Raw genomic sequence first — 13612 nt, forward strand, 5'->3', positions numbered from 1 at the left:
CATGTCAGGCGTTCTTTTCATGATTGCCCGGAGGTCTGTTACTCTGTTTTTTCAAGTATGAAAAGAATAAGGACAAACTACAGATAATTAGCCCCAATTAAGAATTTAATAAGTGCACGGAGTGTTGAAATTATCGATGGCCCAAATTTGCAACCTTGTTGGGCCTGGCTGGGTTAAAAGTCTAACATGATTTTCCGTATCCGATGGCGATGCTTGGCGTGACTCACAACCTGATTTTGTACATGAACCAAACCACCCCATTAATACCCTTTTTCAATCACACCTCGATGTACATCAACACTGTCCATAACCATCACCGAAACCGACAACACACCACCATGAACCCCAACCCCCCACCCACCGTCCTCATCACCGGCTCAGCCGGCCATCTCGGCACAGCCCTGATGTTCGCCCTGCCCGATCTCGGCTACCACCCCGTCGGCATCGACATCAAGCCCGGGCCCACCACCACACACGTCGGGTCCATCACCGACGCGGCCTTCCTCGCGTCCGTATTCGCCGCCCACAGTCCCATCGCCCATGTCATCCACACCGCCACGCTGCACAAGCCGCATGTTGGATCACACAGCATGGGGGAGTTTGTTCAGACTAACGTGGAGGGGACGTTGCGGGTGTTGGAGCAGGCCGCGGGTCTTGTTAATAACACGGCGGAACAGACGGGGCCGGGACTAAAAGGTGAAGAAGAAGGGACCAAAAACAAGACGAAGCCAAACCACCCCGTCACCTCCCTAATCTTCATCTCCACCACCTCCGCCTTCGGCACCTCCCTCTCCCCCCCTCCCCCCCAACCCGCAGCCTGGATCACCGAATCGACCCCAACCACCAGCCCCAAAAACATCTACGGCGCCACCAAAACAGCCGCCGAAGACCTCTGCCGCTTGGTACACGTCCAAACGGGCTTGCCCGTGCTGGTGCTGCGCACGAGCCGGTTTTTTCCCGAAGACGATGACGATGAAGCGCGGAGGGGAGAGGTGGGGGATCCCGAGAATTTGAAGGTGTTGGAGTTGGCGTATCGGAGGGTAGATGTTAGTGATGTGGTGGGGGCGTGTGTTTGTGCGATGGAGAGGGCTGGGGGGGTAAGGTGGGGGAAGTATGTCGTGAGCGGGCCGACGCCCTTTACAAAGGATGAGGGCGTGTTGGAGAGGTTGAATGGAGGGGATGCTGCGGCGGTGTTTAAGGGGATTCGGGTTGGGAGTGGTGATGGGGAGTTGACGACGGTGGGAAAGGTGTTTGAGGAAAAGGGGTGGGGTTTTTTGAGGAGAGTGGATCGGGTGTATGATTCTTCGAAGGCGGTGAGGGAACTGGGCTGGCGGCCGGAGTATACTTTTGAGAAAGCGGTGGAGAGGGTGGCTAGAGGGGAGAGATGGGGGAGTGAATTGGCTGTGAGAGTTGGTAGGTTGGGGTATCACGCTGTGCCCACGGGTGTGTATACTACGGGGGGGACTCAAAGTACATGACGGCGAGTTTAGACTGTTTTGAAGGGGCTTTCAACCAGCCCTGGGAATAACTGGAAACATTTGGCAGCAGCTAAGAGAATTGAGGTTGACAACAGGGCTTCTTAAAGGAGTGACGTTTCGGTATGTCATCTCCCGGTTGCAGTCGAACGTGCGAGCCAACTACACCACAAGGTGCTCCTGAAGTTCCTTGAGGTGATGGAGTGTAAACCTACCTAGGTAACCTTTTCGCGTTGGATGTGGATTTGTGGCAACAGGCCCCACCATGTCCACGTTCGAGTCGAGGCGAGAGTAATATGCCCATGTTGTGCATGGCACCTCGTGTCAATCTGCGGAGGAGCCCGTACTCTTTGGTACGTGTGAGGCTGCTAGGTGAGGGACCTAGATAGTATAAACAACAAACATGCAAAATTGAGAACTCTTATCAAGGGAGTTTACTGATGTGGTTAAACGGGCTTTTTTAATGCCTTGCTTCGCCTGTCAGCTAGGTAGTTAAATTGAATCCGGGGATGTTAATAATCCACAACTCACTTAATGCCTACTTTATACACAGCTCTACACTATTCTCGGAGCTGGAGAGTGACGCTAACCTTTGTAAGAAAGCAAGTGGTTCAGGCCCCTGGCCGGAACACCATCGCTCGGAGTGTAATTGGTGTAAGACGGCTGACCGGAGCTGAATGAAGCGGAACGGAGCTTTACGGAGCTGAGCGGGGCTAGATTGGCACGGCCAGTTCAGCTGGGCATACAGTCCAAGTATAAAGACTCTCTGGATTTTGCCAAAGCAACCACAAGCAATTCAATCAAGCAGTTGCAACCCCATCAATTTGCACCGAATCCACATTGCCGTGTTTCTGACATCCTCTTCGAAAGTTGAGCTAGCCTTTATCAGTCCCTTGGTCCCCATTGCCCCCCGGCACTCTGCCATACGACCTGTTCAGCGTACGGGCCGTAATAACAACCATGCTGTTCTGATCATTATTGTCGGAAGAGAAGAATTATGAGGAGCGTTAAAACAGAAGGCGTAACTCCCAGCATGAGGGACTCGTCCCTAGTTTTATCGGCTATCGGGGGTTCGTGCGTTGCAGAGCCTAAGGATGTAGCCCTAAGAGAACAAGATGTTCGGCCGCTCTTCGACCAGGCGCTCAGGCCTCCTGCCAGTCAGGGTATGTCCCAAGACGACGTGAAGCGCCACAACCTTTACTTCATCAACCACAGCAGAGACAAGATTATAATAGTTATGGACTTAGAACGTGTCAACCAACTGTTGCCCCAAAAAGATCCTACCGGATGTCGCAAGCAGATGTTGACTTCCTGATGCAGGCACATCGAGACCATCTTGAATGCTTATGAGAGGACGGCTTGCTCTCTAAATGAGACTTTATGTAAAATAGTTACACCCAGTCACAGCTAACGGCGCTCATTTGCCTAGGATTGGCTGCCGGAATCCTGTTCTGGATGCCACAGCCCCGACTGGGTTAATTTGGATGGCTTGGATTTAGATCAGGCCCTCATGCCATTCGGCCTTGAGGCCCAACGCCAGAGGAACACATATTTCGTGCGGCTGACTTAACCCTGCTTCGCGGCTTCTCCCCATTTTTGAGTCGTGATCCCAACTTTCAAAATTTTCGCGTCGGACTAGCATCCTAAATTGCCAGTGCCAGACACGCAGCCATGGCGTGGGCCTAGAACGGTGATGCCCCGATCGCCCCGTAAGTGCGCCCACCGCTGATGGCCAGACGACGGCTCTGGTGACAGCTGACCCCAGCAGATGTGTGAGTGCGTCGGATGACATTTGGGAAGCGGCCGCTGCATCGTTGGGCGATGACCTGAAGGCCGTGATCGGCCCCGACAAGAACAACTGCAGGGCCATCCTGCACAGCGTTCATTTCGAGGCAACGCAGAAGCAGAAGCAGTGTCTGGAGAAGAGGTGGAAGATTAAGAATCGCAAGGGCGATGTCATCATCCTGAGGGATGTTTTCGAAAAGATCATCACATGCGTCGACTCGTTCAAGGGCATCGGGGACTCCATCGCCAACATGGGGCCTGGCTGGGCCGCCATCCCTTGGGCGCTCGTCGGCATGCTGCTAAAGGTGGTCATAACAGACAACGAGACTTTTGCCACTATGATCGAGGGGTTGGAACAAGCCACCCGGGTGATATCACGATACTCTGTCTTCGAAGCTGTGTACCTCAGGAGGGAAACGGCCGGGACTCGCCTGCTCCACGGCTCGCTCACGGCGCTCTACGCTTCGGTGCTGACCTTTCTTGGCGAGTCGTATTACTACTTTGCTAAGAAGACGGCAAGGCGGTTCATCAAGGCCTTCTTTTCTGATTCAGGGGTAGACGAACTGCTAGACGACATGACCGCCAAACAAACAGAAGTGGATCGAGATGCCCAGCTCGTTGCTACTGAAGTCCTACAGGATGCAGCAGGTGACATTCGTGACATCTCTAGTAATTCAATATCCGTCACATCGCAGTTGACCCTTTTGAACGCACACCTTGAGCGGACCCAACAAGCTCAGCTCGTTGTCGATGATTTGCAGAGCCTCAAGGACGCCATAACCGCCGCGTCCCGCCCAGTGCAGAGGGTCGTTGTCATGGCCCCCCATGCTTCGGACAACCTGAGCGATTTCCACCGCAAAGCCATGCTTTGCCGCTGAGCCGCACCGTCGAGCTGATTTTGGACCTCATACGGGAGAATCCAGCAACCATCATCCTGGACGCTCTGGACGAGTGCGACCCAGGAAGTAGGCATGAGCTCTTTGAGGCCTTGGATGAGATTGTGGCAAAATCCGAGAACGTCACCAAGATATTCCTCACCAGTCGGGGCGATGGAGACATTGTCTGTCGCCTGGCGTCGACCCCCAATATATACATCAGCGCCCAGAAAAACAGCCTCGACATCCGTCGCTTTATCGCTTCCGAGCTCGAACGTGTAGTGGAAAACAAGCAGCTCCTGGTTGGCCAAGTCTCGGACAAGCTGCGGCAGGAGATTATGGACGCCCTGAACGAGCGTGCTGATGGAATGTATGTGCCTGCCGAAGTCCTTGCTGGTTACAGGCCGCCTGACTAAATTCTTTTTTTCTGTATCAAAGGTTTCGTTGGGTTACTCTACAGATACAAAATCTTTGCCATCCCCAAAGGATGCGGGTAGAGGGCGACATCCGAACCGAGCTGGGCAAACTCCCCACCACTCTCGCCGACCTGTACTCGATCGCATTCGACCAGATTCTCACGTCTGGCCCGGAAAGCTCCAAACTAGGTATACGGGCGATGCAGATCCTCCTCGTTGCCTTTCGACCGTTTGCGTGGGCTGAGTTCCTCTACCTTGTCGCGCTTTCCCGCGACGGCATTCAGCCACGCATCACCAAAACCCAAGTTCTGCGCTGCGCGAACAATTTCATCGAGGCAGATCCCGAGGCCGATCGAGTTGCATTCCCCCATCTGTCCGTCCGCGACTACCTTGCGACTAGGAAGGAATTTGCCCAGTCGGCTCTACACATCGCGGCGTCGCAGGTTTGCCTGTATGGCATCATGTATGCAGCTCCCGTACCATGCTCCACCTCGCGGCGGCCATAGGACTCGCCAAAATCGTGCCCATTCTCGTCGCCGCAGGTGCCGAGGTGGCCCAGAGAGGCCATTTTGGCCAGACCCCTTGGGACATTGCCGTGCGCTACGGGCACACAGAGATCGCTACGGTGCTGGCTGCTGCTCGAGAGCCTCCTCTGAATAACACCCTACACTCTGAAATGGAAGGCTGTGACGCTCCAAGGTGGACCGCAGTGACGCCTGTGCCTGCGCCGTGGAACGAGGAGGGTCTGCTGCCCTCGTTGAAGCAACCCACAGTCGCCACTTCTTACATCCCTGAGCTGCCGGCCATATAAGTGCAACTTCCGATGGAGGAGAAGAGCCCGTCAAAGCGTTTAGACCGAGTCAGGAGAGAATGGAGGAAACTGAAGATGAAGATACGCTGAACGGAAACGCAGAGTGAAGCCTGCTGGCCAAACTACGGTTCGTCCACATGTGATGGTAATTATAAGGGCTCTTTTGGTGGATCGAATGCGGCCTGGAAAAGGTGCAATGAATACCTATAAGTGCAATGTAGCTTTGGGTGTAATAAACTTTTGATGCTTCACATTCAACTTACTATTATAAGTGCTGGCGTTATGGTGTCGGAGTCGGTCCTGGAAGATGTTCGATCAACGAAAATAATTCCAAATTGAAATGATACCTCTCAGCTTTTACTTTTCTCACAATTTTGTGATTTCTCGGTTCTTTATTTCTCACTCATTGAGTTTTGTTATTGGTGAGTTGTATTGTGGACAGCGGTTTACATTTCGTGGGTATCAAAGTGCGTCTTATAATTAGTGTATCATGGTTGGGGTATTGTATTCGTGTAAAACCACGGTGTGTAAGTCGTCTTCATCATGCTCATATGCGTACTCCCACTGATTACCCCTTTTGACGGGGATTGTGCTCCGCGATGTGCCCAATTGGGAAATACTAGGCTGTGTGTAAGTGTAATCCTGGTAATATGAAGTGTGAAAATGAGATCATAAATAGAACGCTGGGATAAATACGAAATAATCAAATTCACTTGACTATCGAAATCTTTTAAGCGTTTCCTCCACTCGCAAGCCCCCCTCACGATGAAGACTTGGTGTTGAGATTTTTTAGTTGAGTTCCTTGGACAAGCGATGACGCCTTCAATAGCTGACGCGTAAATCCCATCCAATTGCACGCAAATTTGTTGAAGTATATGTAAATCCTATGCCAATCCGTACAATTCAGGTGACGATTCCCGGCCAAAGCAAGGTTCTTGTTTAGGCTCCCGGGCTCGTTTGTTCCATCGACGTCATGACCGGCTGCGCCGAGCCGTGTCCAGTTCGGGATCGGCGGTGGATCTCCGGGTGGGAGTGCCATCCCCAGGTCGTTGAATCTTGACAGGCGGTTTACAGATGGATACTACACATGTACACGTAGGGTTTCCATAAGTTATTTTTCATAGTCGAGAAGGTTACATTTGGGCCGGTGCTGTTTTCGGTTTCCCTTTTTGGAGCTTCGTGGCTGCTTCTTAGGTTTGGTTTGTGAGTTACACCGAGGACGGCCCCACATCGCCGGCCGGCGCGGGATGTTTAACTCCAATCCAATTCCAACCATGTCCCGTGTCAACTCGTTGTTGTCATCATTGGTCAGTGGTCTTGGATGACGTTGCGATCGGCCTCTCGTGGTTATCTGCGGAACAAACGGTTCACGACCTGAACACAGCCAAGTTTGAGGGGAAATTGATTGATACCTACCAATCTGTGACAGGTTGAACATGAACCAAGATTTCGAGAGGATATTAAAAGGCGGCGTCCGCAGGAAGTTACATTCATCGAAGTCGTTAATCCAACGCAACCACACCGATATGCCTTTCGCCAATCACACCTTGCTATATTCCTTTACATTCGACCCTCCAACATGAACACCTTACGCCCAGCCGCACGTTTCCTTCTTCCCCTAGCACGGACAACCATCACCACCGTTCATAAACCTCTCCTTGTAACCCGCCGTCCACGACACCACCACCTACATACAACACCCCCCGACCAAACATGGCCACAGAGCCCGACCAGCCCAGAACCACGGGCACACCCGAACGCGGAAGGTAAACCAGCGCCGGGGGAAAACATTGGTGCCAAGCGATTTGCGGATTTTGACCTCGCCGGCAAGGTCTTTATCGTCACGGGGGGTGCTCAGGGGTTAGGGTTAGCCATGGCTGAAGCTCTGGTCGAAGCTGGGGGAAAGGGTAATTATTCTCCCTCTTCATCTTTCTTCACCCTCTTTTGCTTCCTGACAAGCATGATAGAGTACTGACTGACACACTAGTCTACGCCCTCGACCGCTCCCCGCACCCCAACTCCGAATGGACCACCGCCCTCTCCCGCATCCCCCCCGGTTCCCACGGCTCCCTCCACTACCGCCAACAAGACGTCTCCGACACCGCCACGCTCGACACCACCATCTCCTCCATCGCCTCGGCCCACTCCCGTCTCGATGGCGTCGTCGCCGCGGCGGGGGTCCAACAGGTCACAAAGGCGTTGGACTACACCGCCTCCGACGTGGCGCGCATGCTAGAAGTCAACTACACGGGAGTGTTCATGACAGCGCAGGCGGCGGCACGGGCGATGTTTGAGCACGGGACGAGTGAGGGCGGGAGTATAGTGTTGGTGGCCAGCATGTCCGGGTTGGTGGCGAATAAGGGGTTGGTGTGTCCGGTGTATAATTCGAGTAAGGCGGCGGTGATACAGTTGGCGAGGAATTTGGCTATGGAGTGGAGTCCGGTGAGGAGGAAGGGGAAGGGAAAGGGAAAGGGGGGAAAAGGTGGGGAGGTGGAAGGTGGAGGGGTGAGGGTGAATTGTTTGAGTCCGGGGCATGTGTTGACGCCGATGGTGAGGAAGAATTTTGAGGAGGTGCCTGGGTTGAGGGAGATGTTGGAGGGGGAGAATATGATGGGACGGTTGGCGGAGACAGGGGAGTTTAAGGGGGCTGTGTTGTTTTTGATGAGTCGGGCGAGTAGTTTTATGACGGGGGGGAATTTGGTTATTGATGGGGGGCATACGGCGTGGTAGGGTGTTTTGGACTTCTTGCTTTGCCTGTACACTGTTCCTAAGAGTATTATCGCTAGGCAGTTCGGAGGGTCGAGCGTCTATGGAGAATCTTATAGCTCTCTGTCGGCCCCCTAAGAGGTGAAATAGGTGAGTGATGCCCTTCTGGATATGAAGCGAAACTCCCCATCCGGATTTGCCCCGTCCCTGGATCTATTGTGTGGATCAGCGACCATGGGAGCTAGGCAAAGAGTTATTGTCCCAGCCAGGAATATTGTAATTATAGCAATAGTTCCCTCGTTTCCCATTCCTACCAACTCTATCTCTGTGGTCAGTTGTCGTGAACGAAAGGTATCTACTTATGTCTCTGTCCTATCCAACTTTCATCGGCTGTACAAACTCCCTTACGCCCACCTTCGTCACTCGTCAGTGTTCACCGGGGTCTCGGAACCCTGGTCCACCGCTCAACGCATTTTCTTCCACCTCGGCCCAATATGCCTCACTCTCCGTCATGTCTGTTTGTGGGTTAACAATTGACATCAGTGTTAGCAGGGGATAAGGATTCTCACTGGTCTGTATCTCGTGGCATTGCATCCTTGACGCACCATCTGGAGGACTCTCCAGACAGACCCCCGTCCAACCCGTTACTTTCTTATGGACGATGCACCAATTAAAGTGCTGCCGGCGGAAACAAGCTTGGGTAATGATTCGGAGGCATCTAGGGCTATTCAAAGTCAGCGTGAGTAAGAAGAGGGAGGAGGAGGAACCAGCCTACCAGGCCATGTTCTTTTCTGAGCAGTCCTCGATTTGATCCAAAACCGTCTGCTGATCCTCTCTTTCATCTTCAATCTCATATATCATGCTTGTTTTAGGAGATAAGGTTGGTCTCTGGTACGGGGAATCGGGGGCGGTTGGCCTGGCTACCCCGGCGGCTGGTACAGCTGTACCCGTGGTAGACACCTCCGGTGTCGAGATGTCTTTGACGATGTCGATAAGTTTCTTTTCGATGTGCGACCGCTGTTCCTCCATTACAGTGACAACTCTGACCAGTTCTTGGATGACAGCTTTGCATGAGTCGACGGTAACCGTTTCATCCAAGAGGATACGAGTAGATCTTTCCAGAACTTCGTCGGATTGGGTGCGCCGCGGGCGAGACGGCGTTGCTGCTTCGGCGGGAGTCCCCGTCATCCCGCTGACCTCGCGCAGTGGCTGCGACATAGTTTGGAGAGCAGAGACTTGGCTAGGTTGTGCGTTGCTGGATGGTTGCGAAAAAGTCTGACGAGGGAACAAGATTGTGTTTACTGCGATACATGGAGCTACGGCCTGACGGTGCCCGACGTCAATCGATGGCGGTAGATTCTCGGGCTGCTGGCAAGGCTCTTCCGTTTGCGTAGGTACCTAGGTAATTACTCACCGTGTTGTGTCGTACAGCATCCAAATTGGGAAATTCGCGTGCACCGCATTGTTCTACTAAATTCTAATACAGTGAGTCATTTCAACAAACATCCAACAGATGTTAGTGCCACTTGCAAACGGAAACGGCATGGCAAAAGGGGTATCAATTAAGACAGATCTACAAGCACTCCCGCTGTAAAGTCTAATTAGAGTCTAAAAGTCCCCAAACGCCTAATAATAATCAGTACCCGAACGCCTCAAAGCAGAAAAAGTCCATATCATCCATCCCATCAAGCTGGGGGCCCGTAATCCACCTATCCCGTCATAATCCCACGCTGGCAAACCAGCCATCCATGATCTATCCCATATTCTTCCGTAAAAACCCGTCATACCTTAATCCATCATAGTTAGTCCTCCATAGTTAACCATCCCTCTCATACCCCCGAATCCGAAGATTCCTTCTTCACAATATCAGGACAGCCCCAATGCCGTCCAGGTCTGCGCACTCCCTGTGCCTCAGCAATTATATCTTCCTCGTCTGTGGTATTGCGTCCAAGCTTTTTGGTGTTATTATTACCCCTGACGCGGATCGCAAATCCAGGGGGCGGCACAAACCGCGGAAGTTTGGGGGAGCCCGAGTGGGCGGAGGGCGATGATGACTCGGATGTGGACGACTTGTTGTCTGGGGAGGAGGATCCTTGGTTGGACGATGAGGAGTCGGTTTGGTGGTCTTTGTTTTCCGAGTCGTGTGTCGGTGTTTGTTCACCCTTGGGCGGGCTGACCCGAGGGTTAGGATTCGATGTGATCTCCGACTCGGGGGTATTTTCCGGAACCTGCCCAGGAGTCTCAGCAACAGTCCGCATCGGCATCACTGGCACATCCTCCTCATCCGAGTCCTCTATATCGGCCCAGGAGATCTTACCAGGCGTGGTGATCGCGGCCGGCTTCCAGATCTTGACCTCCAGCATCCCGGCCGCGGCGGCACTGTCCGTTTTCGCCGTCTCGTCAGCAATAATACTGTTCTTGCTCTCATCAAGAGAAGCAGAAGGAGCAAGACTAACACGAACACGCGGCACCCGCGGCGGCGTGGGCGGTGCATTGACTCCATGCGGCAGCGGACCGGCAACACACGCGTCCGCGAGCTTCTCGTTGTCGTAGTCATCCAGCGGGTCGGACACCGACCAGTCGGTTTCGTCCGGGTCCCTCTCACGCTCTTCTCGTTTGCGACGGTAGTGTCCGTCGTGCAGCTCGGACATGGCCGGGCGGTGGTGCCAGATAGCCCCGGGTCCTTCGACAGGGCGTCCGTCGAGGGTGACAAGTTGCCAAGGGCCGTGGATGGGTAGCGTTAGGTCCTGTCGGCGAAGCGGACGTAGCTCAGGACCGGTTTTGTTTTCGATTACCGTCTCTCCGGGTTGGAGTCCGATCAGGGCGCTAGACTTCACACGGAACGCGCGTTCTTTAGTGACCTCCATAGCCTTGGCCCTCTCGGCCTTCATAAACTTCTTGTACCCCTTGCCTTTTGTCTCATCCTTGGGTCCGCCCTTGCCATACTCGTTCTCGTACGACGCCACGAGTTCAATCAAGCCTTCCATCCCAGGCGGCGGAGTATCTTTCTTAAACTGACTCTCGTCGCGCGGGAACTCTGCCGTCTTCTGGCGTTTGTTCTGCTCCGCTTCTTCTGGCTGCCCGCGAAGGGGCAAGTGCACATTGGCGTCAACCCAGCGCGATATCACCTCCGACGTGGCGTTGATAATGTGGTTGATGAACTGGCGGACCTCGACTGCGTGGGCGAGCCCGTCGCTGTGGTAGGATCGAAGGAAGAGAACCCTGGACAAGCCGTAGAGGTTGCCGCGGATGATGGAGAGATCGCGGAGCGGCTCGCGGGAGTCGGCGTAGAAGTGCAGGGGGCGCTCGATGCGTGTTTGGTGCGGCTCGGCGAGGTACCTAGCTACGCCGAAGTCGCCAAGGTAGAACTGAGGGAGAGCGTATTCCTTTTTGTTGGTCTTCTTATCGGTGTTGTGATCGGTCTCAGAATTGTCCTCATCAAGCTCAAACTTGTCGTCATTATTCTCAGACTTGTCGTTGTCGAGCTTGGTCTTGTCATGATCGGCCTCAGCCTTGTTATTCTTGCCGGAAACAGCCTCAGGCCAATGAATCCAAACATTCCCAAAATGGGTATCATGATGGAGCATCGGACGTGGACCAGCAGTGTGCAGGTAATGCAGGGTGCATAACACCTGCCGGAGCATGCGGGCGATGATTGTGATAGGGGGGGCCGTGATGGTTTCGTCCCGCTCTGTCGTAGGGTTTACATCGTCATCTATGGGTGGCCAATCCACGTCGAGCCATCGAGAGTTGATGGACTCGCCGTTGTAGAGCTTCCAGTATGACACTGAGTAAGTCTTGGTTTGCCCGTCGGGTGTCGTGTGGTTCGACGGCAGGTACTCATGGCCGTAGCACTCGACGATGTTGCATAGGAGGCCGGGCTTGGGCGCGGTGAAGTTGCGCTGGATTGCGTCGAGGACCTGGAACTCGTTGGGCTTGAGTCCGAGGGATGTGAGGCCGAGGGCCGAGAGGTTGTTGGCTTTTGTGGTCTGGGTTGTCTTCGACTCATCGGCCTTTGAGTCGGCGTTCTGGTTTGTCTTATCGAGTAGACCGACGCATCGCTTGGCAGCTACCTTGCGGACGAGTCGCTCGCCCGTATCGACATCGATGACGAGTTGGGCAACCGACTCGATGCCCGCGCCGAGGTTTCGGACAAAAAGAAACTGGCGGTCTTGAAAATCAAAGCGATAAGCATACCACTCATCATCTGAGGACGAGGGCGAGATGGAAGACGCCATGATGAGCCCGTTAAGGATGAACTGGGAGGGGATGGAGGGTGGATGAGGTGCGATGCACTCCTGGGTGATGACCAGGATTTGCAGAGGTAAGATGAGAGGGAGGTGAACGGGAGGGTGGTGGCGAACCGGTGTTTAAATAGTCACAAGGGATGACATTGTGAAATATTGAACAGGTGCTGAACAGGTCGTTTCTTCTCATGTTTTTGGAGCTGGGTTGTTATTATCTGATCTGGTTGGAAAGACTGGCGCGTGCTGCCCGGTTGCCACGGTATTCTTGACAATAGCGAGGTCAACACAAGTAGTTGAACTCACAAAGCAATATCTGACTCAACAACAACCGCGGTTACCAACAACAGCTTTGTTCAAGCACAGACATACACCCCAGGCAGCCACACAGAAAGTCATTGGAACACTCAGTATTGGCAGCGGTGTAGGTTGTTCAAAGCTTGTAGGTATTTGATAATACACGTGTTGTCCCGGACAACTAACTACCCAAACTCCTATCCAGCAAGAATGAGCCGGTCCCCAATCATAACCCAAAACGCCATACCTGCCCCCTATATTCTTCTCGTCCCAATTCTCTCATATCCTTCCCGAATCTCATCCCAAATCTCCATCCCGAACCCCTTCATCCTGCAGGCACACACAACCCCTCGCCATCAAACACATCACACTTCAGCTCCGAGCAGCAGTCCCCGTCCACCCGACATGCCGTCAAGATTGAGTGGCAGGCCTGTCCAAGTCAGCTACTATCCATAGGTTTACCGCTCGCCGAGGCGACCCGAAGATAAAGGGCTGTGGCCGGTCCATATGTACGCACCGCTTTCCCTGTGAAATCAACCATCGAAAACTGTGGCGGGGCCTGTCGTCGATGCAAGGCCAAGCCGGATACCAGGCTGAGCAGGAAGAAGAGGAGAAATTGGACCGAGGACCTCATGATGGTGGATGTCCTAGGTACGTCGTCATAGAAATCAAATCGATATGTACAAGGTCGATCAGGTCTGAAAAGAACGTGGGCCTGCCCAGTGAAGGAAGGGATCGCTCCGACCCGGGAGGATAAGTCGAAAGGAAACGAAAAGAACGAAGCCTTAAATGGCTGTACAGGTGTGGTAGGGTATCAACAAGTCGAACAAACCCCTTGAACCCATCTCAAAAGAACAGCGGAGATGGACGAAAGAGAGGGGTGCTCAACCTTAAAAGCAAGAACAACAATTCAATTCAAATCATGTTTCCACTCTGAAACACACCACCATAACCCAGTTACCATCAATCAACCCATCCATCCATTCCCCCACTAACCTTCCCC

At 53.3% G+C, this 13612-nt stretch overlaps 6 protein-coding genes across 6 annotated transcripts; 4 read left to right on the plus strand and 2 right to left on the minus strand.

Moving 5' to 3' along the window:
- Positions 1–338: 338 nt before the first annotated feature.
- C8A04DRAFT_15317 (uncharacterized protein) lies at positions 339–1478 on the plus strand (the record flags this gene model as incomplete). The annotated part of the gene is made up of 2 exons (XM_062778439.1): positions 339–656; positions 723–1478. The coding sequence occupies 2 exons, from the start codon at positions 339–341 to the stop codon at positions 1476–1478; spliced, it is 1074 nt and encodes a 357-aa protein (XP_062633407.1).
- A 2674-nt stretch (positions 1479–4152) lies between these two features.
- On the plus strand, positions 4153–4551 carry C8A04DRAFT_15292 (uncharacterized protein; the record flags this gene model as incomplete). The annotated part of the gene is made up of 1 exon (XM_062778430.1): positions 4153–4551. A coding segment is annotated over one exon (399 nt), but the record flags the coding sequence as incomplete, so codon positions are not given.
- A 472-nt stretch (positions 4552–5023) lies between these two features.
- Positions 5024–5362, plus strand: C8A04DRAFT_15309 (uncharacterized protein; the record flags this gene model as incomplete). Its single annotated transcript, XM_062778437.1, has 1 exon — positions 5024–5362. A coding segment is annotated over one exon (339 nt), but the record flags the coding sequence as incomplete, so codon positions are not given.
- A 1579-nt stretch (positions 5363–6941) lies between these two features.
- On the plus strand, positions 6942–8092 carry C8A04DRAFT_32458 (D-arabinitol 2-dehydrogenase; the record flags this gene model as incomplete). Its single annotated transcript, XM_062782102.1, has 2 exons — positions 6942–7269; positions 7350–8092. The coding sequence occupies 2 exons, from the start codon at positions 6942–6944 to the stop codon at positions 8090–8092; spliced, it is 1071 nt and encodes a 356-aa protein (XP_062633410.1).
- Positions 8093–10698: 2606 nt separating this feature from the next.
- C8A04DRAFT_15326 (uncharacterized protein) lies at positions 10699–12306 on the minus strand (the record flags this gene model as incomplete). The annotated part of the gene is made up of 5 exons (XM_062778443.1): positions 10699–11082; positions 11170–11454; positions 11602–11757; positions 11803–12072; positions 12124–12306. Coding segments are annotated over 5 exons (1278 nt in total), but the record flags the coding sequence as incomplete, so codon positions are not given.
- A 628-nt stretch (positions 12307–12934) lies between these two features.
- C8A04DRAFT_15322 (uncharacterized protein) lies at positions 12935–13243 on the minus strand (the record flags this gene model as incomplete). The annotated part of the gene is made up of 2 exons (XM_062778441.1): positions 12935–13039; positions 13127–13243. The coding sequence occupies 2 exons, from the start codon at positions 13241–13243 to the stop codon at positions 12935–12937; spliced, it is 222 nt and encodes a 73-aa protein (XP_062633412.1).
- Positions 13244–13612: the final 369 nt, after the last annotated feature.

The sequence above is a fragment of the Dichotomopilus funicola genome (assembly GCF_033296635.1).
Source record: "Dichotomopilus funicola strain CBS 141.50 unplaced genomic scaffold C8A04scaffold_89, whole genome shotgun sequence".
Lineage (NCBI taxonomy): Eukaryota > Fungi > Ascomycota > Sordariomycetes > Sordariales > Chaetomiaceae > Dichotomopilus > Dichotomopilus funicola.